Here is a 27,829-nt window from a genome sequence, read left to right as displayed (position 1 = left end):
TACAAGAAAAGCAACAAATTTAGTCAAATAGAGTTTTCTAGCTTTGAGGAAGTGAGAGAAAGGTAAAATCTAGAATAACAAAAGTAGATGTGGCATGAGCAATACATTAAACAAACCAAAAGAAACAGGAGAGGATGAAAGCTAAGGGCAAAAAAAAATAAAATAAAATAAAATAAAATAAAATAAAAGCACATGAAGCATGCAGGTGATGATCCAGCAGATCAAAATAAAAAGTATTGTATGCTTCTACTATGTAAAATGGTGTTAAAAAGTGACGAGTAAGGAATGTTACATCAGCAGTACTGGTGATAATTTAGGGACAAATTTAATAGTCTTCTTTCTTCACAAAAAAAAAAAAAAATTCTTACCTGAATTGCTACGACTGATTGCTCAATACTCATGAATATGGAAAGTTGAATACATAGTATTGTAATTTCAGACTTACCTCTTTACAAAATGTTCTAGGGACCATGATTTTCAGGATCTGGGAGAGCCTTGATAAAAATACTTTGTCCACCACAGCTCGCTCTTTCTTTCCTTCTTTCTACATTTAGAGAGGAAAAAGACCTTTTTAAGATGGTAGCTACAACAAACATGCAGTAATTACAGAGCCATATTTAACACAGCTGTCAACAGATGCAGTGATTACAGTCACTTTTAAGATAGCTGCAACAAATGCACAATGATTAAAGGGCCAAATTTAATAGAGTTGCAGCAAATGCAGTGATTATAGAACCATTTTAAGATAGCTGCAACAAATGAAAGTAATTACAGAACCACTCATAAGAGGGCTGCAGCAAACCACAATGATACAGAACCAAATTTAAGACAGCTGTAACTGATGCATAGTGATCACAGAGCCATATTTCATGTAACTGCACAGACAACTATTAAAACGAACAGCTGAATTTATAATGCATGCTTGAGCAGCTCTCCGTATTCAAAAAGATTTCAAGAAAACAGAATTACCTAAAAGGCGAAAAGAGAAATAAGGTATCTCTCTTAGAGAAGAGCATTAGCAAATATAAAGCAAGTGAAAGCAACCATGTCAAAGTACTCAGCGACAAGTGGCCAGCGTGGCTGAAACTCTGAGAAGTGCCGAGCAAGAAGTGGTCAAGTATTTACTGGTTGTTTTATCTTTTGCAGTGACAGGGATTAAAGCCAAGATCTCCTGCATGGTAGGTGTCTACCCCCGCCCTCCCCACACACACACAAACTGTCCTGTGCCCCTAGCTTCCACTTCTTGATAAATAAAAACGTTTTTAGACGTCCTGAACATGATTTTCCCAAATTTCAAGAAACTTTTGCTGGGGAGCAGTGACTCACACCTTTAATCCCAGCACTCAAGATATAATGGCAGCAAGTTCAAGACCAGCCTGGCCTACAGAGTGAGTTCCAAGACAGCCAAGGCTACACAGCAAACCCTGTCTAGGAAAAGAAAAAAAAAAGAAAAGAAGAGAAGAGAAAAGAAGAGAAGAGGAAAAAAAAAGAAGAAAAGAGAAACCACTTTCTGGATTACTAGATTTATCATATTATGTTTCCACTATGCAGATTCTTACTCATAAATTCCTAAGCTCATTACTATATGCAATTCATTTGTAATAAAGGGAATAAAGACAAAAGTAAATTTAGAAGTAAATACAGATTGGCTAGCCAAAGTCAAGAAAAAAAGAATAATTTGGATAGAAAGATCTCAACTTAAAGTGATAAAAATGGAGAAAGAAAGGGTAAAGCATGAGGAAGAGCAAGCCTGCGTGTGCACACACACAGTTCTGGGAAGGATGCTTGGTGTGCACCTTAGCATCAAGATTCTGAAGAGAACACAAATGACAAAAGGTAGAAGTGCTACAAACGACATAGCCTAAAGGACACAGAAGGATCAAGAATCTGTTCGTAGGACAGAGATTTAAGAGAAAATATAATGGCTTTTCCCTTAGAGACATGTTGTCATCTTTGCAAGGACAAAGAAATTCAGTTATCTGTAAAGATAAAAAGAAAGTGGCATCTACAGCTTTTCGGAGGAGTGTTTATTATCTGCTGGTAAAATGTTCTTGTGGAATGTATACAATTTACCCTTGTTCATTCAAATGCTGATACCTCTATCCAACTATCTGGTTTCAATCTAACCATGGCATTGCATCACCTGTCTCAAGTTTGTGTAAACAAGCCACCATTTGTTCTCTGTACTGCCAATAAAAACAACCAGCCCCAACGCTGAGCAATGGAGAGGATAGGATGAGACATCCTGGTCTGGACGGGAGGAGAAGGAAGAGAGTAGGAGAAAAGATCCAAGGAGAGGACCCGGAAATATCAGGAGAAATGAACCAGACCTAGGCTATGCCTACAAAGCACATATAATGAGGGAAATCTGAAACGGGGGAAGCTATGTAGGCTTGGAGATTTAGGATGAAGTAATTATTGTCCAGCACTGTGCTCTAGGTTAATTAAATAAATTCTAGTCACTGTGGTGATTTAGGTACATAGCTGGTTTAGGAATAACTGCTGTTTAACTAAAACATAAATCAATATTAAATGTTAATAATCAACAACTATTCTTAGACTGGAAGGCTAGGAAACAGAAACCTAAAAACCCCAAGCTACCCCAGAATACCTGGCCCAGCCCTTTCCAGATCCCCACAGTCACAACAAATGCCCTTGATAGAGCAACTACTACTGCACAAGCATTTGCATAAATGTTTTAATTAAAGCAAGAGCTAAATGACTGTTAAATAGGGGCTGGCTATACCACTCAGCCAGGAAGAGTACTTGTTCCTCTTGCAAAGGACCCGAGTTCCCAGCACCCACATGATGGCTCACAACTATCCATAACTCCAGTTCCAGGAGATCCAATGCTGTCTTCTGACTTCTGTGGAAATCAAGCATGCATGTGATACTAAAACACTCATACATTTTAAGTAAATAAACAATAAATTAAAATTAAGTTAAAAAAAACATAAACTACCTTCCTAGTTTGCACACTGTGTTAAGTACATTTGAACACACAGAAACACACCCCTAATTGGCAGTAAGTATAGTTCAGAATTATAGAATAAAGGAAATCCCAGGCCGGCAGAAGGTAAGGGAACTTGTGCAAGTTAGCAACACACATAAAGGTGGAAAGTCAACCAACATCAAAATTGTCCTGGCACATACATATGCGTGTGCACAACCCCTCCCCCCAACACACACAAAGATGTCCTGGCACATACATATGGGTGTGCACACCCCTGCACACATACACACACACTATACAGAAGTCTGAGCACAGCGTTAAACAGAACTAGGGATCAGATTTGCATTTTTGTCTTCAGAGGAAGTTGTGATCCTTAATACTGAGGTCAACTTAGCAGCATGTAGAATTGCCTAGGAGTCACACTCCTGGGTTCATGTGTGCAGGAGTCTTCAGGTTAGATTATCTGGGGGGAGGGGAGGGCCCACGCTAACTGTGGGTGGCACCACTACATGGACTGAAGTCTCAAGTGAAGAAAAGGAGAAAGTGAGCTGGGCCCCAGAATCCACCTGTCTGTTCCCTCGCTGAGGTGCAGTGTGACCAGCATCTCACACTCAAGCCAGACTCTTCTTTCTCTTTCTACCCAGACTACACCCTCAAACTGTGGGCCAAAGAAAACTCTTCCTTAGCTTGTCAGACATTTTGTCACAGCAAGAAAAGTAACTAACTCAATTGCAAACCACCTCCTAGTGAGTTACAGGCCCAGTCTACTTCATCCACTCAACATTTCCTCCAGGCTCTAATCCAAATGACAGTGACCTACTAGTAACAAGGGCAGACAAAATTCTACTCAGCCTATTAGTTGAGCCAGACCATTCTCTTGCAGCCAAATTTCATAACTTCAACCTAAACCTCTTTTTATTTCTCCAAACTACGAAAAGGCAGGATGAAAACAGGCTAAGCATTGCACAGCCATCACAGTGAATTACCTACTTTCAAGTCACCCTTCTCCCACCGCCCTCCCTCCTCCACTTACAGTCGGTACTCACTACACGGTTATCTCAATAGCCTCTCCCGCTTCCGACTTGAAATGTAAGCAGAATTCTGAGTTAAAATGACCATCTACCTGCAGAAACTTAGGACTAACCTATTTCTAGCTGACCCCAAGAAATGGTACTATAAAGGAACCAAATAAATAAATAAATATGATGAAAGAATAATGAAGCACTTTAAGAATTTTAGCAGCTAAACTATTTTACCCAACTGAGAGAGGGAAAGAAGGAGAAGACAAAGACACAGACAGGCAGACACAGGTTTAAGCCATGTGTGACGGTGCAAGCCCCAGCACTCAGGAAGTTTGCTGCCAACAGCAAACAAATAAAAAACTAAAAAGCAGCAGTTAACTGGGAAGGGTCTCACTATGATGCCTCAGCATTTTGTCACAAACTATTTTTCAGTATTAAAAAAAAAAACCCTAAAAACTCTGGTGATACATTTAACATGAAAATCATAAAAGAAAATAAAACATTAGATAAAGATCATTTAAGAAGTTGAAGTAATAAATTTCATACAACTAAGAAAATAAAAAGCAATGAAGTTAAGGACCAATGAGAAGCTCCTACGCTTATTGAGCCAACTTAGAAAAGTGAAGTATAAAAACTGCATATAATCGCTATTTGAAACAGTCAAATAAAAACATTTCAGTAATGACTAAATTGCTGTACGTTGTCAATGAGCATGCAAACTGTAACAATTATGCACCGTTTATCAAAATATAAAATAATTTAGCAAATTTATTTTAAGAATTTTAACTTCCAGGTATCCCCATTCATATATTCAGCAACATTAGTGGGGAAATGGCACAGTTAATAATACTATAAAGCCAAAACCATTCTACACAAGTTACGGGGACCTTACTATAAGAGGAAACAGTTCACACCCTTGCAACAGAAAGTAGAATTAGAGAGCAGCGACTTATAAAACAGACAAACATATTAAATAGATCTTACAGCAAGCATGATGATGAACACCTGTCATCCAAATTCGGGACCAGGAAGGAGGACCCCAAGTTTAGAGCCAGCCTCAGCAACATAGTAAGCTTCAGATTAGCCTGAGCTACAGAGTAAAACTTTATCTCAAAAACTGAGCTACAACATTAACATTAAGTGGACTCTGTTTTCAACGTGGATGGATCTAAAAAAACATAGAATGGTGTGCCTTTCACTTTACCAGTAAATCAATAAAACTCCTAAATATGTAAAATAGTTCTATGTACATTGTTTGTAAGGTATACACATAGCCACACACTAATAAGCACAAAGAATGCTAAATACCAAATTGCAGCAGTATGTACCTTCATACTGTGTGTGACATCAAGTTAAGTATTTTAAAATAAACTGTACTATTTTCTAACCAACTAACAGTTCTAGCAGCTTTACTCCTTAAATTTTACCTTATGAAAACCGTATTTGTTATCCCAAAAACTATATATTTTTTCAATACAAAAAATTTTAATTGTTTTCTCTCATGAATACCACTCACTTTAGGGGGAAAAAATTAAATTCTGATCAGCAAAGAGCTCCATATCTGCCATCTGGAGCCTTCAACTGTTGATATTTGGGACATTTCCTATCCCATTTCATCCTAGCATATCCTAACAACTTGCCAATGCAATATTATCGAACTGTGAATGTGAAATGTCTCTCATAAGCTAAGTTATGTGAATGCCTGGTCCCTGTTTGGTGGTACTGGTGGGAAAGTTTGGAGCCTGCAGAGGGCAGAGTTTTGTTGGAGGAAGTAGTTACTGGAAGCAGGCTTTGAGAATATCTGCTCAACCTACTTCCAGTTTTCTCTTTCTTGGCATCCTGTGTGGCAAAAACATTACCAGCCAGCTTCCCGCTCTAGCTGCCTGCTGCTATACCTTCCTTGCTATTATGGACTCCCCCTCTAGAAGTGTAACCCTAAATAAACTCTTCCTTCTGTAACTCTTACCACTGCAACCAAAAGTACCTAATACAAGTGGAGTTTAAGTATGTATCCTTTCAATTATGAATTGCTTACTAAACTTAAATCGACCTTGATTATACTATATAACCTACAAATAATTTTATATGTTAACACAAAAAAGGGGGAAAATACAAAATAAATGGAAAGAAATTAGCTGAACTTAAGATACATTGCAGATAGACAATTTAGAGGTGAGAGATTACAGGGACAGAGTATCAGAAGTCTGGACTTAGGCATACAATAAGACCACATGGCAAAAACAACAACAAAATTAATACAGGGCAAGCAAGAGAGTTCAGTAGGTAAAGGAAACTGCCAACAAGCACAATACCTGAGTCCAACCCACAGACCCATCTGGTGGAAACAGAGAACCATCTCCCTCAAGTTGTCCTCCTAACTTCATCCTTATCTTAAAACATCACCAGAAGGTCAGGCAGAGTGGTGCCTGCCTCTAAATCCAACACCCAGGAAGCAGAGGTAGATAAAACTCTGTGAGTTCAAGGCCAGCGTAGTCTACATGAGGGGTGGGGAGAGTGGCCTTCATGGAGAAATACAAGTTTTGCTACTTGGATACAGTCACAGTGGACAGAGAGACAGAGATAGAGAAAACAGGTGGCGGGGAGCTTACAGGATGTAACAGGGTAATCATCACTTTGGTGCTTGGTCAATCTAGCAATAATTTTAAGGAAGAAAAAGAAGGCAAATTAAACTTGTAATATATGTTAATAAAATAGTAGGTATTAGAATTACATTCAAAACTATACTAATAGTACAGACGTAAAAGCCAGTAAGTTGACACAGGGATAAATAACATTTATTTGAAAAAAAAAAAAAAAAAAAAAAAGAAATGCCAACTGAGTTACTTCACAGCTCAAATGCCACACTAAGTTGTAGACCTCCAAAAGAAATAAAACCATAGACCAACTTCAAAACTGGTACACCCACAGCTGTATGGGGTGTATCTCTTATGCTCATGTTAGCAATGTAAAAATCCCTTACCTGGTGGTATAACCTAAACAGCAGAATACTATTCAGCATAAAAAGGAGTGAATTATGGAAACAGTAAGAACATGAAGAAACCTTGGAAACATCATGCTAAGTGAAAGGCCTAAAGAACCACACATATTGAATGATTCTGTTAATATGAAATGCCACAAGGCAGGCAAATCAATAGACAAACAGAAGCTCAGCGGTTGCGAGGGCTGGAAAACAATGGTACAAGGAGTGAGTGCTACTAGGCATGGTTTTTAGGGGAGAAAATTAATTTTTAAGAAAAACAATTTAGGTTGTTGGTCCTTTATTGTTGATCACATCTGGCTGGCTTTAAGGGAAATAACATTCAGTTGATACTGACTGAAAACACCATAACACACAAGATGACGCCACGTCATCACCTCAGCCACAAGGACAGTCAAAGTCATGGCATGTTTTTCCTATGCAACTTCATCGCACTCTATTCCTTTCCAGGTTAACTAAGTCATACGAAAAGGTGATTTTTCTTTAAACTCACAAGTACAATGGACACGTCCATGATGTTGAGAATAATTTACTTTGTTTACCTTGAGATACAACTATATTTTAAAACCACTATTTTAAAGAAACAGACCCTTACAAGACTAAAATAACCCCTAGACCATGAGGTTGGTTTAGTTTTTGTTTTTCTTCTTTAACAAATGTTCACCACAATGTTTCAATAGCAAAGCTGATGCCATGAATTTGACAGTATTGATGTATCTCATGCTAGTTAAACCTCCTATAGGTAACTACATTCATTTTAAGCACAGGGTCTAAGGAAATTCTACGTTAAGTGCAGGAGCATGTATACAGAAATTTTAAAAGATTAAAATGTCATATGATAAATATTTAAAGAAAACGTTCCTTATCATAGTGGTACATATGTTAAATCCTGCGCTAAGGAAGCTGAGGCTAGAGGATGAAGGGTTTAAAGCCATCTAAAACTATACATACAGTGAGATACTGTCTCAATAAAAAGCAAAGCAAAGCCACATGGCCAGCAAACTGTATCACAGGCTAAATTGAACAGTTATGACTGTCTCCTTAGAAGAGTGTTTTCCATGAATTGATACAATTAATACTCGAAGCCACTAGGTGGGACTATTAAAGAGAATTCCTTTAATAAAATTCTTATATGTAGTAGATTGGAAGGGATATTTTAAAAACTGCATTCTAACTCTAAAGTTCTCACTTCAATTCTAATTCAAAATTATCCAACAAAATTAATTAAATAATGCAAACCATCCCCAAAAGTAGATTATTTAAATTTTTTTTACCTCATTATTCTGTAATGGCGGTTTTCCACTTTTCTTACTGCAAAGGAAAAATAAAAGAGCTTTACTTTATTTGCTATATGCTTCCATAATTAAAATTATTCTAAGATGTCAAAAATATATAAAATTCTTCAAATGGTCATTTTCTTTTTTCATAACCAAGAGAAGCAAAAGTCATTCATGAAGAATAGTTCAGTTGCCTCTTTAAAGTCTGCTACATGAAATGCCTGGGCCCCAAAGTGTTTCAGATTTCAGGTTTTTTTTTTTTTTAATTTAAAATATCTGCTATAAACATTTTACCAGATACAATAACCCAGGATGCTCAAAAAGTTTCATTATTTCAGATAATTCCGGAGCAGACATGTTTAATCTGTACTAGTATTGCTTAGAGAAAGTAATCATTAAATGTTAGGTTATTAGTATGAACAGGTATGTGTGCGTGCGTATGCATGTATGTGTGTGTGTGTGTGTGTGTGTGTGCATGTGTGTAAGTGCATGTGTATGTGTAAACTCCCACACATCATGTACACTTTTTTCCTGTAAATCTTCCCACAGTATGGTGACAATCTACCTATCCACTCTTGAATCAAAGCCTGATCACACTGACTGCTAGCCAATGGGATTTTAACAAGCTGACACAAAGCTGCATGTGCTGAGACTTAGAACACCTGGAGGTTGGGGGGAAACTCAAGGAAAGACTGATTTTGTCACAGTTTCAGAGGCTTCAGTCCCGCACAGCAGGGAGGCATGATGGCAGAGCAGCACGCACCATGAAGGCTGTGAGAGGGCCTGTGACAGTGAGCTTCCTTTGACCCCTTTGTGCCATCTGAGCTCCCAGTCTGTTGGGTGGTGCTTCTTAGACTCACAGCAGGTCAAACCTCAGTGAATCCCCTCAGAAATGCCCTCATAGACAGTTCTGGATTCTGTCTTCTAACCAGTCGCGCTGACAACTGAGATTAGCCATCACACTAGAAAAACCTACTTTTCCTCCAGCACACTGCTCAGATTCTACACCCTCAACCACATAAGTAACCAAATAAGCTAGCTGTCTCAAAGAGACACACAGGTACACACATAAATAAAAATGAATGAAGGAGTAAATGAACCAATGAATACATTTTTAAAGGTTACAATGAGATACCTACTAGGATCGCTACTACCAGAAAAACAAAAGATAACAATGATGGTAAAAATATACAGAAAAGGGAACTCTTGTACAGCCAGCAAGAATGTAAATAAAATCATTAAAAAGAAAACACAGATCCCCCCCCAAAAAAATTACAAGTAGGATTATTATCATAATCCTAACATATGATCCAGCAATTCTACTTGTGGGTACATAAGCCAGGGAAATGGAATCAGAATTTTGAAATGGTGCCCGTTCTCTCTTATCCACCACCAATCAGCAATCCCAACCACTTTCTCTAAGTTTCCACAGCATTCTGTTCAGAGCAAATACCTTACTCTCATTTGACCTAACAAAATACAATCCACAGAAAAACTGTCAACCTTAAGCAATAAAAACTCAAGAGCTAGTTCTTCAGGAAATAAAGCACCAGGTAGTCCAATACCAAAGGAAGAATATAGGCCACAAAAGGCTGTACTTGCCTTAAATCCCAAAACCATGGAGACTGAGTCAGGACCAGGAAGCCAGCCTGGGGTACACAGTTGTGGTAGCTATTTGAGGCAAAGCTGTAGTCATCTTTGTAGTCAGCTTCCATTTTGTTGCTAGGGTGAAATTCTGTTCAAAATTTTAAGCTTTTCAACCCTGCTTCCTGGAAGCAGCTGTTCATAGCTGACCTTTCAAAGATTCAATAGTCATAACTCACACTTGGCTACATTCTAGTTGCACTTTTATCTATCCATATACCACGTTGCACTCGACTGCACTTGGGCTGCACTCTGGAAGACCCTCACTCACCTCACCTAGAACCAGTCAGCCTAAAAGTTAGCTAATCATACTCTGTCTAGTTCACCAAAAACGTAATACTGATTTGTACTGCCCATGTCTCTTGCATTCGGTTATCTTTCTATAAAAACCCTGCTGTGAGACCTTGCAGAGGTCACAGTTAGGCTCCCGAGTCCTTACTGTGGCCCTGATCGCTCAGCTTGGAGAGGTGTTCTAACAAACCATCCATATCTAACTGATACCTGAGTCTCAATGGTTTGTGCGACTATTTTTATACCACAACACAGTGAGACCCTCTCTCAAAGCTAAGAAGATAAAAGAAATACAAAAGCACAAGGCAAAAAGCAATTAAAATTTAAAACAGGGAGCTTTTGTCTCTGGACAGCTTATAAAGTAATTTAAAAACTTAAATGGAATGTATAATTTCCTAGAAAAACATAGTTTTCCGAAGTTGATCACCTTATCAAGAGGGAAAATAAAGGGGAAAAAAAAGGTAATGCATTGGAGAGATGAGAAATTGAGAAACACACACACACACACACACACACCAAAAAATTTATAAGAAAAAAATTTCCTCAAAACAGATAACTTCAAAGTTTGAACAGTTACTGAGCATAAAGCATTGTTTTCCTCATTTAAAGCATAACTACGAAAACTTACCAAACTAGATTGTTTTTATCCTATCAGTAGTTGTGCTGGTTTTTTTTTTTTTTTTTTTTTATTTCACATCATGAGGATGTTTAGTTATTCTACATCGCGGTACTGAGGCAGCCCAGGACTTGGGTCCCGCCCCAGCAGGCTCAGGTGCCACGAAGCACTGACTACGGCTGGAGGTGCTCTATCGTTAACCAGGTTAGACTGAAGCGACAAGTACCTGAGCACCTCCCGCTTGCACGCTGTTAACTTCGCATGTCCTCACACCGCACTGTCTGTACATGTTACTGCTGTTGCTTAAGAGGAGTCTTCTGAGGCAAGAGTCACAGAACACGCCTATAATCGCAGCCTGAGGCGTGAGTTCCAGGCCAACCTGGGCTATGTAATGAGAGCCTATTTCAAAAATAAATCAGGGGGCTGGAGAGATGGCTCAGTGGTTAGGAGCGCTGTCTGCTCTTCCAAGGGACCTGGGTTCAACTCCCAGCAACCACATGCTGTGGCTGTAAGCACAACTGTCTGTAAGCAGTTCCAGGTGGTCTGGCACCCTCATGCCAATGCATATAAAATAAAATTAAATAAATTATTAAAATACAAATAAAAATAAATCAGGGCCAGAAGAAAGGCTCAGCTGTTAGGACTACTTGCTGCTCTCAGGGAGGACCTGGCACCCACATGGCCACTCACAACCATCTGTCATTTGACTTCTTGGAATAAAGGTCAGATTGGTCCTTCCTCACATCTCCTTCGTGCTGACAAAGTGATTAATATACCTCCCTTCCGTCTTACACTGTGCCAGTCAGGATAACAAGCTAACCAGCAACTCTATCTTACAAGTCTTCTTTGCCCGTTTTTTCCTCTCAAGCAAAGAGTACCAAGTATCTGCTGGACTCATCGACAATCCATACAGTGCGTCTGCCCCTCACCAGCAGGAGAGCAGCGGCCCTGTCTTGTTCATCTCCATATCACAGACGCCTAACACTATGCCTGACACATGGTAGGTATTTTCAAAACTTTGTTTTCTCCTTTAAATTTGATTTCACATCAAGACTTCTGGAACCTGTCTATGAAGAAAAAACTTTTTTAAAAATCCAATCAACCTGAAGCACGAGTGGCTAACTGTAGGAAGCACTTGCTGCCAGTGCCAAGGCTGCAACTCCAGCAGAGCAAGTGAATGAGTGAGCAGCTTCCTTCAATCGGAGTGGACAAACACACCAGTTTTTTCGTGAGGCACACAGGACACGGCTGTTTTTAAGAGCACTATTTCAAAATAAAGCTCAACTAACTACAATAACTGCCACGCTCACTTCCTCCTGCCACCTAGCATTTCCCCAAGAAATTCAAGTGTTTTATTTCATTGTGAATAAAATCAGAAAGCTAGGCCATCTACCTGGACACAAACTACGTTCACTGATGGCTAGCGTGCTTAAAAATAAACAATCAATACAAGTAAATTCAGGAAGATTCTGAAGATTTTTTTTTTCCTCCATTAACTTTGCCTGACTTGAAAGATCCAGAAGACAACTGAGGCCAAAAATATAGAGCTTTAAAAGCCAAATGCTAACAACAGCCACATTTCATAACACCAACGCCAAGCTTTTTAACAACATATTCCTATAAAGAAAACAGATACTCAGATTTATGTCAGTGAGTAGAGACTTGAAGACCCATTTATTTTCAACCAAAACCTAACTCAAAACATGGTTTTCCTTATGGAGTTCTTTCACTGATTAAATTTCATTCTTCTAAGTCCTCAAGAAAGGCAATTCTTTCATCTTAGGGGCATGAATTTTATTTTCTAAAATCCCAAAGCAATAGAAATCATGTCATAAAATTAGAAGATGTTGAGTGTAAAACATTGACTTTTGATCCACTGGAATCAAAATCATGTTCTTCAAATTTCTGTCACGGTGAAAGGAAGGAGAGAGAAAAGAAAGCCAACAGATCCCTGAGAGTGGAGTGGGGAAAAGAAAGGTCTGCAGCGGACATAGTTGGGCGGAAAGAGGTCCTTACACTGAAATCATGAAGAGCAAGTGTTTCCATTAAAGAACTACTAATTGAGGGACAGCTTAGTGGGTAGCAGTTCTTTAGTTTACTCCTCAGAAGCCACAGTGGAAGGCAAGAACCAACTCCTGAAAGTAGTCCTCTGACCTCCACACGTGTCACATGAGTACACCCACGACAACCATAAATAAACAAAATTATTTTTAAGAGAAACACTAATTTAAAATCAAGGAAATATATAATATACAATTAAAAACTAGAAACAAACATCTTATAAGCTTTGGGCAGACCTTACGCCATACTACAGGCTCATAACATAAACAGCCTTGGCTTCAAAGAGATTACAATCCAGCTAGAGTAAAATACTGATAGAACTACAAAATCAGATACGTATTAGACCTAAGCAAAGTGCTTTGAAATACAAAGAAACGAGAAATTAACCTTAACCTAAGCCTCTATTCCAGAAACACGCAAAATCTAAACTGAGACTTAAAACTGAACAGGATTTAGTGTGAAGGTGACTTATAGGAGGTGGATATTATGAACACCATGAAAAAAAAAAAACAATTTATGTGATAAGAAGGTAGAATATACTGAGGAAAAGAAAATAGCCTTTTCTAGTGTGGTAACAAAAAATACATTCATTTTAAAGACAAATTAAATGTGTTCAGATTCTAGTTACAGCTCTAGAAGGAATTTCTGGATCAGAATCCCAATGATACTGTGTGTTAGCTGTGTGACTTTGGATAACTTATATAATCATTCTGTACCTTGCTTTCCTGCTTTCAAAATGGAAATTACAGTATCACCATCAGTTACCATCAGCAAAAATACATACAGTGCTTATAACATAACCTAACACATTGTAAAGATTCAGATATTAGCTGAATATAATACACAGTAGCTATGTGAAACAACCTCCCCAGATTCATAACCTTTTTAAATTTAATGTTATCCCCTAAAAAAAGAGAAATTATGAAAGTTGAACCTGACCTGAAAGAACTTAATAAAAGAAATAAAATATACAATTGAAATAATCAATAATAATACAGATAATCAAATAATCAAACAGATGGAGAAATATTCACAAAGCAGAACTAGAAAGATGTTCTGTGGTTAAGAACACATACCAGAGGATGCACGTTTGGAACCACCCAGATCACATGGTTCACAACTCCCTATAACCCCAACTCCAAAGGATCAGACACCTCTGGCATCCGCAAGTACCCACACTCATGTTACAAATGCACACAGAGACAGACAGACAGACAAACACACACACACACACACACGTGCACAAATGCTGAGTAATTCAATATATTTTAATAATATAATAAATTTAACAATTTTGTTTTGTGTTTAATATATTTTTTAGCCCACGAATGAGTCTTGACCATGTTTTTATGAATCAAAGTTCATTTAAAAGAATTTGAGTAAAAACCTTTAGTCCTTACAAACCACATGATTAATTCAATCTTAATTGTTTGTAGATTTATGGTGTTTTATGTGAATAACTGTTTTGCTCAAACATACTCTGTGTACCACATGAGTGGCTGGTGCCCAATGAGGTCAGAAGGCAGCAGATCCCCAGAACTGGAGCTACAAATGGTTATGGGCAACATGTGGGTGCTGAGGCCCTCTGAAAGAACAACAGACGCTCTTAACCACTGGTCCATCAGTCCATCTCTCTCAAGCTCTCATCAATTCAATCTTAAGGTCTCTCATACCTATTTTCTTTAAACCGCTTTGATTCCTCACTCACAAAAGGGAAATAAAACTATCCCAAACAATTGATGTAAGCAATAAATGTAAAATACACCTAAAATATAAAATAAAAACTCACAGTTTATAGTGCTAACGCCAAATTCATGTCCCTGCTGACCTTTCTCAACGTCTCTGCTCAAGCTGTTCTTCCTACTTGGAACACCTTTGACTGTTCAGTAAAAGAGATTAAGATTGGGCTCAAAGGTGAAATCTATCCGTATTTAAAAGATTGCTAGTTAAATCTTTCTAGTTCCATGTTCTCTCCCAAAAGACGACATTCTTCACACAGGCATAGAAATTCTTAGGTTGTTTGGGTCTTCTATGGTCTGTACCTCCTTGTGCAACACTGGGCTGAGAAAGAGCATCATGCAATGTGCCCGTCTCACTGTCTAGTAAGACGCGACAAACGTGCGTCAGACTGTACTAGATGCGTTTTACATTTGCCCCATACTGAGCCCACCTGCTCCAAGCGGGAGATGGCTTTTTGTTGCAGCCATGTTAAACGCCAAGTTGTAGCTATCATTGACCCTGCACTGGCTTTCCCACCTCCATCTCTCTAAACAGCCTATCTCGAGAGCCACTGGCAGAAAAAAGTCAAAGGATTCCTACAGTTGAAAATACCTTAAATATTTTTCTTAAGGCAGCATAACTGTATTCACAGCTAAGCAGAAAATGGTACTCTGAATATATTACTAGAGGATTTTTTAGTAGGAGTGTTTGAGATCGAACTAAAAAAATGGTGTTGAAATGTTATACTGCGGTTCTTTTTCAATGGTCTGTTTCTTTTTCTTTTTGTATATGTACGTGTGTGATACGTATGTGTGTGTTAGTGTATGGGTGCAGTTTATATGCTCATGCATATGACATCAGAGACTAGTGTCAGCGTCTTCCTTCATCACTATATTCTCATATGTTGGGGTTCAGAGCTGGCCCACACCCCTCATTTCTCAAGAAGAGGACCTCTTGATGATCTACTTACTATCAGGCTAAAACCTCAGCATCCCTTGAGAAGTTGGGTTTATATCCGCCTACTGATCTTGGGTCAGCCTACTTCCTCCAACCCTTGGTCTGGAATGAGGAAAACATATGGTTCTATCACAATTTCTTACTTTCCTAAGCTCATGATATACTGAAGAACACTAACAACTAACTCCATATACACTGATACACAGTGAAAATTTTTACAAACAAGATAAAAAACATGCATAATAACAAGGAAATGCAACAACCTAAACACTGTTCTAGTCAAAACGAAAATGCATCGGTAGTCTTCTGCAAGTTAATTTCTGAAGATAAAATATGAAAATGGATGCTATAATGTGAAAAAACTACTTTTAGGACCAATGAAATAAAATGGAAAAGTGATAAATGATAGGTACTTTCTCCTTTTCTCTGGTATTCAAATTTAAAATTTTTAACTTTTGCTATTCAAAAATGTTTAGTATTTAAAGTAATGAAGCATTAAAAGATTAATTTCTAAAATGTTCCTTGGGTCTACTGCTATTCACTACACTAAAATAATCACTGCCTTCTTTAGAAGGAACCCTGCAGCTTACTTTACAGGCTTAAGTTTCATAAACATTTTTTAAATGACAGCATACAGTGTGTGGCATATATACAACATAGTAGCTAAACTAATGTATACCTAAGAAGCTGCCCCATTCCACACAGTACATCTGTTTGTCAATGCCACTAGACACAAATATTAAGACAGGGCTGGCAGCACATGCCCGCAATCTCAGCACCTGAGAAACGAGACGGGGGCTCAAGAATTAAGGTCATTTTTAGGCTTACATAACTGAGTTCAAAGCCAGTCTGGGTTCCATAAGAGCTTGTCTTGAAATGTGTGAATAAATAGTATAAGTATATTAAACTATTGTCTGAAAAAAAATACTCTTCATTATATATGGCCTAAAGTAAAGGAGGACATTATCTAGATAATTTACACATGGAGTAAATCATACAGTCCACTTTAATGTCTGTCTTATGCTATCGGTACAGTGCTGAGGCTGCTACTCCTATTCACAGGCATCATGCTAGCTGATCATGCTCGGTGAGCTCCATTTTCCATTTTATTTTATTCAGTTGCATTCACTCTGCTTTACCAGCAAAGGAATAAGAAATGTTATTTACCAAAAAAGAAAAAAATAATAATAATAATTACAAAGCCATAGTAATGCATGCCAGTAATCCCAAAATTTAGGAGACAGAGACAACAGGCTCTGGAGTTCAAGGTCATCATCCTTAGCTACCTAGAGTTCAAGGCCAACCTGGACTATAACCTGGATCCTATCTCAAAAAATTGTACCATTAGCAAATCAAACATTCATAGTTGTTCCTAGCCAAATATATTAATGTGTGTTGCAGGTTCCACTGAAGAACACAGCTAACAGTCCAATATTGTGTCCTTATGCTTACTCTTGACATATATACCTGCAACAAAAGTGACTCTAATAAGAATGTCTTTTTTCCTCGTGCACAGTACAAATTCCATTTTAAACAACACTTAACATCTCTTAAAACTGTCCAAAAGAAATGCAGAAGTAAACTATTTTTAATAAATTTGAACTTAATTTGCTATACATAACTCCAAAGAAAATATAATTTTTTTTCTTCCCTATGACTCCAAAAGAAGAGAGGGAAGACTACCCACTAGGTCCTAAAGGAGTGGATCCTGAGAAAGCATCACAATGTATTTCTTGAAAGGTGTAGCACCACCTGAGAACTTGGATGGTGTAGTAACTTTTAGACTACGCATGGGCACCTGTCAGACTCTGGTCTCTGAAGGGAGGGTGGCAACTCTAAGCTGTTCATTATGCTACAAAACACTAAGCTGAAATGTTAGACTAGAACGGGGGTCTCTCCCTCTTCACTGAAAAAGAAACCACTGGCTCTGTGGCCTCATTCTGACAGGTCCCAGGCCCAAACAGAAAGACCCTTCCACCTGCAATAGACATATGCTGAAAGACTGCTCGGTGAGGAAGACAGCAGGTCTGTCACCAGAAGGTGCTGCTAAATTACAGGTAAGAACCAAAACAATTCTCAAAGGGCGTCTATGAACAAAAAGGTTATGCCTTACCTATACTTACTCTAATCTTATTTTTTTAATTTACTAGGAAAATATGCAGAAAGAATATTAGTGAAGGGTACAGGATCAAAAGGTTTTAGAGGATGCAATACACCCAAAGATTACATAATATGACAGAGACCAGCAGCAACTAATACCCAAGGCTCAAAAACAGCAATAACAACAATGGGAGAGCTGGAAGAAATGAACTCAGTGAAGGATATCTGGTGGTCACAAAAAAGAGTGCACCTCCATGCTATTTTACCAAACATAGTCACAAAGTAGGTCATAGTTCTATCCTGCACCAATAGGAGCACATTTGAATACTGTGAGTTTAGACCACCTCTTTATCAGATGGAGAAATACACAGTATCCTATTTAGGGGACACCAACTAGAAACATGTAAGACCTGAAACTATGTCTCTAAAACCAGTATATTGCACTAAACGTAAATGGCTTTACCAACTTAAAAACTATTTGAGGACATTTTCATTGATACATTTGAAGGCATTTTTAGGAAGCCTCAATAATTTCTGAGAAACTAACAGGGATATTTTGTTGTGTTGTTACTTTTCTTTTGGTAGGCATAATGAGGCTTCTGAGTTGAGCCCTTATTTTCTCATTCAATCTTCATATAACTGATAGCTTAAATAAATACTATTGTCCTTTTTCTTCTGAGGCTCAGAGAGTGTGAGGAAACTGGTGAGAAGCCAAAGATCTAAAGCATGGCTAACTAAATCTCTGAACCCTTACCTGACCTCAAAGACCATGTCTTTAACTATGCCAAGCTACTTCATGAACAAGACCCTGCTGCCGAATGAAAATAAACAAAACTTCGTTCTTGCCAACCTATAAAATACATATGAACTAACTTTTCAATATTGTTTTGTACCTCTATAGGAGAAAAACAAATCCCTAATAATGATAAATTATACTAACACTCATTCATAGTATTACAAATTTGCATGACTCATTAAAAAAAAAAACGTCATGTCAATCCATGCAGTTTAGAATGTTCACACTCCTTCCATCATGATAAAGACATCGATAGGCTTCCATTTATTAATCCTATTTCTGCAATTTATTCCAGAGAGACAAAAATATACAGTACTATCCTTAAAAACCAAACCATAGGCATGGATCAGGTGTAGAACTCCTGCTAGCACAAGCAAGGTTCTAGATTCCAACACTATGAGAAAAAAAAACAATAACAAAATCTTCCACAGTCAGTCAAAATATACAACACATAAGGGTAACATAAAGTATGATAAAGGAATGCAGACTAGAATCACAGGCATAAAAAACGGGATTTATGCCTTAAATGAAAACAGCAAAAGATGCAGATATAACTGTAAAAGACATGTAAATACAGAGTAAGCAAAATAAAGTGTTTATTATATTTATAATCATCTGAGTAATTTTAGTTTATTTATCTTTAATAGTTCCACTCCTTAACTGTCAAAAGTTAGTTTTAAAAAAATCATAAATTAATGCTATCATTTATACTGTTTCTAAACTTACAAACTGAAATCATGAGGTCTAGTTCCTAAAGATATAAAATGCCTAAGATAACAACAAACATATTTATAACAAGAAAACTGCTATTTAAATTAACAGTAACCATGCCCTAAGCAATCAGCATCTCACAGGTAAAAACCCCTGAACGGTATTTTCTGAGTACAATATGCCAGGCACACTTCTACATACTAGGGCTATACCAATGAATAAAACAGACCCAATTGTCTTCCTTTGTGGAGCCTGATTACATCCCAGCAGCACAGGCATACAGTAAACAAGATACACAAGGACAATAAAAAGCGCACTTGGTAACAGTAAGTGCTAAGGAGAAAAATATAGCCAGGAAGGGACACAGAACATGTACACACTAACGATGTTATTTAAATTGACTGGCAACAGGTCCAACTGTGATCTGATCAATGACCGAAAGAGGGGAGGGAGTAAGCAACGTGGCATTCACAGAAACAACATTCCAACTGTGATCTGATCAATGACTGAAAGAGGGGAGAGAGTAAGCAACGTGGCATTCACAGAAACAACATTCCAGGCAAGGTAACAACGGGTCCAAGAGCACTGAAACCGAGTGGCTGCCCAAGGAGGCTAACTACCAAAAACGGAGAGCTGCAATTAACTGGACAGCCTTTACCCAGCGCCCCAGCCGACCACAGACACACTTCTCACAACGCTGCTCTCACCTGATCTGCGCCAGCTGGGTTCAGCACACAGCTGCTGTTGCTGACATGCCCTTTGATGCTTTTTTATGTATGTTCCCTTAAGTGTCTCCTGCTAGTCCAGAAACCCGACAACGGCCAGACACACACAGCTCTATCAACAGCTCATTCTAAGGACGTCATTCAGATCCAGTCCCTCACATGACTCGTGCTTATACAAAATCCTCAGTGCTTGTAAAACTAAGAAAGGTAAAGCCAATCCCTAGCTTGACAGATATGAGGATGAATTAAGTTGGCAGTAAAGTTACCGGGGGCTAGTGAGAAAGGGGTACAAAAAGTAACCACTAGATAGGAGGACATCCAAATGCTAACAGGCCCCTAAAACTCAGGTTGGGGAAATGGAAAAGAAATTTCCAGTAGTGGGAATATACAAGAAATGTCTGAAATAAGAGTACCTTAGGATGTTTACTAAGCCGAGATACAATCTGCACTACGAATGCCAATTTTCTAACAGAACTCTTCCAGAAATAGTTACTCTGGGGGCCATGCTAAAGTACAGAGAACACAACACAGATGTGAGACAGGCTCAAAAGACAGAAGCGAAGGAGATGTAAGCAAGAGTGAGAGAAATGTGTGCTGCCTGAAACTCTGCAAAAATACCTGGGAGGAAATAGTGCCCCGGCACTTACAGACTAAGACCTTAAAGGGACAAAAGATGAAGGCGCACCTGACATACCCAGCTGGATTACACCCCGTGAGGCAGAGTACAACAGGCAAGGCACGAGCACACACGGTTAAAAGCAGGGTGACCACCACTTAGATCATCAAGAGTAGCTGAAGGCTTCATGTCAGGGTGACCTTCTCTAGCCCTGTAAGAATGTTAGAGAACTGGAGAACAAAGGAGACAGAGAAATAGGACTGATCACATGGAGAAAGCTCCAAAGCCAGGAACGAGGATAGCCTGCTCAGAGAACAGTGCAGAAAATGGCCTATTTGGAACGCAGAGTGGCAACTGGCAGGCAAAGACCACAAGAAGATTAGCCAGGTAAGATGAGACCAGATGGAGTAAAGCTCTGAAACCCAGGATGAGAAATCTGAACTTTATTCAACAAGCACTGATGGGAAACTGCTTCCTCCTGTTTTAACAGGTTACTTATTTTGCATAAATACTGTGGCGGTGTAGACTGGTCCCTTTCCCTGCTACTGATTTCCTATTATTCGGACTTATTTTCATATGACAGACTCTCGGGTACATTCATGACTTCTATGAAGGTAAGACCTCTATTTACCTCACCAACTAGTTCTTCCACAGTTCTGTATCACTTGTCTCCTCTGTTACATGCACTGAGTGTCTATCCTGGGACATATCCAAATGAGGGATTTAAATATGTCTCAAGGTCTCCCTAGCTCACTGGTCAATTACTTGCCTAGCATGGATAAGGCCTAGGTATGATCCCCAGTACAGTAAAAAAAAAAATAAAAGTTAAGTAAACTGGAAAAGTAAGCATGACTCAGTCCAAAGCCTCAAGAAATTCAGTGATGTAAGGAGAAGGGAAGAAAAGAGACCAGTACAAAATTAACTGGTGAGTGCTAGAGAAGAGGAAGGAATATTAGTGTCAAAAAAGCAATACATCAGTCTGAGTTAGGAAAGAAAAAACACCCATCAGAAAGCTCTTTACTGAGCTAAGTCTCAAAGAAAAAATAAGTAACACAGTAGGGAAAAAAGTAACAGAATTTTATCTACTCTACTATTTGGAATAATGTTGCAACTTCACTTATGAAGTGGTTTTACTAGCTCTGTTACCTATCCAATTCCAAGAGAATATACATTCTAAGCTAAACTTACTATTCACAAGATGGACAAAATAAAGACAAGCAACCACTTATCCCTTAGTTAAGTACCAGACATTAAAGTTAATTAGCTCTACTACCAAACACACCCAAGGGCCAGTAAAATAGAAGGTCAGAATTTCTAACCTCCAGACTGTGAAACCAAAGGTAGGGACTGAAAGATAAGCATATTATCATTGAAGCACACAATATCTAATATATGTATTACTTACTAATGTTTGTGAGTTCAATCTTTCTATCTCAGTAACATCTCAATTTTATCTGCCTGTTATTTGCATCCTCACTCCTCAAAATATTTAACAAAGATCGCTATTCATCCCAGTATGAAAGATTAGCAACTCTATTTTGTTCACTAAACTACCTGTTGCATAATTCTATCTTCAGAAAGTTCACAAAGTTCCTCAAAAAAAATTATTTTTTGGAATGGGAGATTAACAACTTCAAAATAAATTGTATTATATTATGTCACCACTATTGCTACTATTTCCCATTAGATTATGTTTTTAACTCCCTGTATTCAATAGTCTACAGCACCATCAATCAATGGAGCTGTTGGACTGTGACTGGAAAGGGATATAAGGGGGTTTCTGGAGTGCTGATAAAATTCTGTTCCTTGATCTGGACTCTCACAGGTGTGTTCTACTTGCAAAAATTTTGCAAGTCTGACCTTTATTCTGTGTGTTGCTTTCTGTATGTATCTAATGCCCCAGTAAAGACGAGAACTCGTTTTAAATCAATGTCACAGCGGTTAGCAGTCAAGTTCCCTCCCTATTAAAATGTCTATTCTATGCACCGAAAAGCTTCTCTACAAAAAAAAGTAGTTCAAGATAAAGATCTTAATATTTTCTATCAACATATTCCCAAATAACTGATAATTCTAAACAGAAATCAGAGTTCAGAAAGGACAGAATCTAACAGAAAAATATTTAGAATTAATCCTCCCACACACACAAAGAACACTTTTTAAAAAGAACTGCGAATGGCTGCTGTACGATGGTGATGCAGATTATATACTGTAAAGCTGGTTTAGGAAGAAAAAGGCCAATGCTGACAGCGACAGGCACGTCAGAGTAGACAGAAGGGCAGAAAATACTGTTTACAGTATTTAAAATACAGTATAAAATACACGGAAATAGTTCTAGGAGCTGTCTGCTGGTATTTTAGGCCAAATTCTAGATTGTTTGGGCAAATCAAAAGGAGACAATACCTGCCCCCAGGGTTGACGAAATAAAAATGCATGGATGCATTATTGTAAGACTGAATACTAAATATCCAAAGACTCTAGCAAGAACGCTCAGGAAGCAACCTTTTCTCATTCGGTTCGCTGAAATCAAACCTGCGACAAGAAACAAAAACTGTGCCCGGAATCCCACCGCCAGAACAATCCTCTCCTCTTTCCCTCATGTCTCAAAAGTTCAAAGTGAACTTTAACATCCTCTCCAGGCTCGAGGCGGTGCCGCGTAACTAAAAAGCGAGCCTCACCTAAGACACACTTTCACCTTTCACCTACAAAGCCAGGGAGGAAACTTTGTCCTGCACACACCGCGGAGCCGGTTCAGCCTTATCCCAACGAGATGTCGGGGCGTTCACTGGCCAAATCCGGGGAGGAGGACACCCCTTTAGAAGAAAATCGGGCCAAGCCGACCCAGAATCCCACCCCCCCACACACACACCCCAAGGAAAGCCCCCGGCGAGTCCAGCCCGGCGAGGAAAATGTCCATTCCGAACGTTAACATCCACCGAACGAATCCCCCGCGCTTGGTGCGGCGATGAGACGGCAAAACCAGGACGCACCCTTAAAGTTGACATGCAGGAGGGAGGGGGCGCGGGGGCGCGGGGGCGCGGGTTCGCGGCGAGCCCTCCTCCCTCCCCGCGGTCCGGGGACAGCTTGGCGGCCGCCAGGCCGAGGGCCCGGCCGCGGGGCTCGGCGGGCGACGGCTGACCCCGTTCCGCGGGCACCCGCGCAGCTCGGGCCCGGGAGGGAAGGGCATAGGCGCGCTCCCGGAGCAGCCGGCTCGGGCCCGGGGAGGCGGCGCGGCCGCGATCCTCACCCGTGCAGGCCGAGGGCGCGACGCCGTTTGTGGAGCAGGCAGAGCAGCAGGAAGGCGGCCCCCGCCAGCGAGGAGTTCCGCGCGGTCAGGTACTTGCTGAAGGCCGCCATGGCACCGGCAGCGGCGAGCGAGCGGCGGGGTAGGGGACGCGCCGGCGACTGCCTCGGTGCAGGAAGCGCGGAGGAAACTGGGAGGAGGGCTCGGCGCCGAGCCAGGGCGGGGCCGGCCGCGCGGGAACGCCCCCTGGCGCGCGCCGCCGCGCCGAGCCCACCGCGGACTCCGGCTTCTCCGGGCGCGCGCGCGGGCGCGGGCCGGGCGCGGGGGGAGCGCGGGGGAGGGGGCAGGTCGAAAGGCTCTGTTCCCGGGGGAGAGCTCTGCGCACGCGCGGACCCCCGGAGGACTGGCCGGAAGGGCTGTGGGCCGGCGCCGCGGGTGCCCGGCGTTGGTGCGGGGCTGCCCCCGCGCTTCGGCGCGCGCCACACCACCCGAGCTTTCACAAGAACTGGAAGAGCGGGCCGGGCCTGCGCCGCGGACTCAGTGCGCCCTGCCCCTCCGCCATCCCCTGGATGGGTCGGTACCACCCTCTTAAAGAAGCCGGGGAAGGAGGGGAGCGGCTAGAGGCACGGTCGTCGTTTGCAACTCAGAGAAGGAAGGGAGACCTGGATCAGCTATCTTATTCCAAGCCGCCGTGCAATAGGATCTCTAGAGTTCTGTAAAAATCAGTTTGGGAGAACCGATCTATTCACTGTTAATGTTTAAATAAGAAAAATGTAGTAGGAAGAAAAGCTCAGAGTGCGTGACACAAAGGAGTTTTAAGAAAAATTCTTCTTTTTGTGGTGTACCGGGAATGGCGAATTTTGGGGGGGAAAATGTATTTCTTTATGTTAGGTCTGGTCAAAGAAAGTTTGAGAAACGCTGTACTTTGCAAAGGGACATTCAGAAATAACAATCGTGCGTTGTACAAACGCTGGCTTTGCTCCCAGAAGCAGACCGGCTTTACAGATTACAGCCTTCTTCTCCTGTCCCGCCCCTATCTTGCAGAAATTGTTATCCCGAGCATTTAGTCTAGCGCGTGCACAGTAACTTAACGAATGGCTGTTTTCAGTTGAGGAAACTGTAGAGAAGCAAGTGTCAGTCAGAAAGGGAGCTTATAAAACCTCACACAATACAGATGCGTTTTAAAGTTGCCTAAGCATTAAAGTAACCAGTGAGAGAGTAGTGCCCTAGGTGTTTTGTCTGTGTGAATGGTTGTCTAAAAGGTTATGCAAATAGCAAAGACCAGACACGGTGGCGTGTGCTGTGTACAGGTGCTCAGCAATCAGTCAAAAGTCTTAAGTGACACAAAAGTAGAGCCTCCTCCATATGTCATTCGTGTATTTCTCATTACCCTGGGAATCATTTAGGTAATTAGGTATGCCTGGCACAGAGAATACAAGTATGAACAATCAATCCCTTATTCTCCAGAGGCTGGTACAGAAGAAAAACATGAAGAAAAATACAGATGAATTGGGTGTCAAGCTAGAAAAAATGAACTAGATGCTGTAAGAATACCAATAAGAAAATTTAGAATTTTCCTAGAACTTTTAATTAAGGCTTGACAAATACAGTGATTTCAGAGCTACACCCAAAGGAGGCTATGAGCAGATGAGGGGGAGTTGAGGGTGTAAAGGTGACCTTCATTCACATTGTATTAAGGAATGTCTCCTGTATAGTCGATTGTTAATTGCTGAACTGGCAGTGAGCTAAATGCTAACAGATTTCGGTATCGTCATTGCTATTGAGGAATCTCCTGTCTCAGTGCTGTGTAAAAATTACTATCCAAGCCAGATGTGGTGGCATACCTTTAATCCCAGCACTCAGGGAGGTAGAGGCAGGCAGATCTCTGTGAGTTTGAGGCCAGCCTGGTCTTCAAAGTGATTCTAGGACAGCCAAGGCTACACAGAGAAACCCTGTCTCGAAAACAAAAATAACAACAACGAAAATTTATACTCCAAGTATCTCTAGTTAATAAAGAATCTGAAGAGCCTGTAACTGGGCAGAGGAGACAGTAGGCAGAACTTCTGTTCCCAGTTCCGAAGGGGGCTAGTCCCAAAGAGAGAGAGAGGTGAGGAGGGGAGAGGAAGGGAAGGGGAGGGGAAAGAGAGGGGAAGGGGAAGGGAGGGAAAGGTCTCCAGGACATGAAGAGTTGCCATGAGGACAAAGATGTAGCTGGAGTGGCAGGGTGAGATTAGGTATCAAGTAGCACTGAGCACATGGCTGGGAAGTAGCTAGCCTAGCTTAGATGGGTTAGAGCAGATCAATATCTGTCCAGCTATGGACTTAAAGCTTATTTAAAAATGTAACAGATCTCTGTACTCATTATTTGGGAGCTAGAGCAGGCATAGGAAAAAAAAAAAAACAACTTTAATTCCAACAGGGGGGGTCACTAGTGAATTTCAGTGTAGTGTGAAAGTGTTGGGAACCAGGGGAGAAAATGAGTTGTAATAACGGAGTGTTTCTGAACTGATGGAGAACATCTATGAGGATATAGATTTCAAAATATTCAGAAGAAAAAGAATAATCCACTGACAAAATATTCTTGCTCAAGAAGTATAGAAAATTTTAAGGGACAGGAAGAAGAAACAATGAAGGAAAAAGGAAGGAAGGAAAATTATACAGGCTGCAATGTTTTCTAGTTGTTGATATGCCTGTCCGATATAAGACACTGAAGGTTAGTCCAACAGAGTAGCTTTACCAAGCTGATGCGAAAAGAGGTACCACACAGCAAGAAGAAGAAGAAGAGGAGGAGGAGGAGGAGAAATGTCTGCCCTTAGAGAATAAAATCTTAATGAATTATTGCTTGATAAGCTAGAAGAAAAAAACAGATCTACTTCCAATATCAAACTTGAGTTGAAAAGTAGACTCTGGATTCTATTACTTCGGAAACATAAATGTTAAATCAGTGCAGAGTGTTGTGTCTATAAACCTCTTGTCTCTAAATTGGGGCCTGTCTTAGTTTGGGTTTCTATTGCTGTGATGAATCACCATGAGCAAAAAGCAAGTTGGAGAAGAAAGAGTTTATTTGGCTTAGACTTCCACATTGTAGTCCATCATTGAAGAGAGCCAAGACAGGAACTCAAACAGGGCAGGAACCTGGAGGCAGGAGCTGATGCAGAGGCCATGGAGAAGTACTTCCTACTGGTTTGCTTGCTCCTGGCTTGCTCAGTCTGCTTTCTTATAAAACCAAGGACCAGCAACCCAGGGACAGCACCAACAATACGATAGGCCCTCTCCCATTAGTCACTAATTAAGAAAATGCTGCTCTTAGAAATTGTACAAAGGCATTTTGTTAATTGAGATTTCCTCCTCTCAGATGACACTAGCTTTTGTCCAACTGTCATAAAAATATCCATCACAAGGCCACTTCTGTAAACCAAACTCGCTTTGTTAGAATCCTCCAAGCAAAAAGGGAAACTACTCTTTCGAGTGATACAATCTCAGAACTACAAAGTTTAGGATTCTAGAAGGGAAAATATATATATCCTTAGAACTATGTCATTTGATATGCATTATTTCAGATTCACATTTCATCATACCAAATAAATAGAAGAAAGAGAGAATAAAATTTTATTAAGCAGTCTCCAGGAGATCTGGCCATTAAAGAATTTGAGCTACTGAGAACAGGGGAGAGATGGGACATATGGAGTTGGAGAATCAAGAAAGAATCAAAGGAAAATATGGCAGCCAGCTCTCAGGATTGTTCTCCTGAGCTTTGTATCCTTGTGTCCTTGTCTTCATGTTTCTCCTTAATTACAAAAAGAGTAACCTGATAGTATGTAGCTTTTGTCTGGGACCCTAATAGTATGACTTCTGCCTTGTTCTCCCAGACTGCTTTTTATAGAGGGAGCCAGCTGCTGTGGAGAAATCTCTGGATGCCCCAGAGAAGCCAACAGCAGCCTGACAGTCACTTGACAAACAGGCTTCTCTCTGCAGGCAGAAAACTATGATCATATAACTCAATTAAGATGTTTCTCACCCCCTGACTCACAGAGGCTGTTGAAACAGAACGTGTTACCTGTGTTAAGGCACTAAATTTGGAGTGTGATTATTTTACAACTGA

General features: G+C 40.2%; 1 protein-coding gene and 1 long non-coding RNA gene across 4 annotated transcripts in view; one reads left to right on the top strand and one right to left on the bottom strand.

Annotated features, from left to right (window-relative positions):
- Abcd3 (ATP binding cassette subfamily D member 3) overlaps positions 1–23,990 on the bottom strand; it is a 57,350-nt gene extending 33,360 nt beyond the window's left edge. Inside the window, exons 1-3 of one of the 3 annotated variants that reach the window (XM_021655494.2) lie at positions 23,731–23,990; positions 8,248–8,284; positions 446–544 (exon numbers count right to left, since the gene is read on the bottom strand). In XM_021655494.2, the coding sequence (XP_021511169.1) occupies positions 446–544; positions 8,248–8,284; positions 23,731–23,840 (246 nt within the window). In that variant the 5' untranslated portion in view covers positions 23,841–23,990. Of the gene's footprint in view, positions 1–445; positions 545–8,247; positions 8,285–23,473; positions 23,560–23,730 lie in introns of those variants that run through there. The other 2 variants (XM_060392806.1, XM_060392805.1) reach the window with 2 other exon arrangements.
- Positions 23,681–27,829, top strand: part of LOC132656909 (uncharacterized) — a 63,675-nt gene continuing 59,526 nt past the window's right edge. Inside the window, exon 1 of the long non-coding RNA XR_009594708.1 lies at positions 23,681–23,819. This is a non-coding gene — a long non-coding RNA (uncharacterized LOC132656909). The remainder of the gene's footprint in view (positions 23,820–27,829) is intronic.

This window comes from Meriones unguiculatus, chromosome 10 (genome assembly GCF_030254825.1).
Source record: "Meriones unguiculatus strain TT.TT164.6M chromosome 10, Bangor_MerUng_6.1, whole genome shotgun sequence".
Classification (NCBI taxonomy): domain Eukaryota; kingdom Metazoa; phylum Chordata; class Mammalia; order Rodentia; family Muridae; genus Meriones; species Meriones unguiculatus.
Note: the sequence above shows the minus strand (reverse complement) of the source record. Positions and strands in the feature narration are given on the sequence as shown.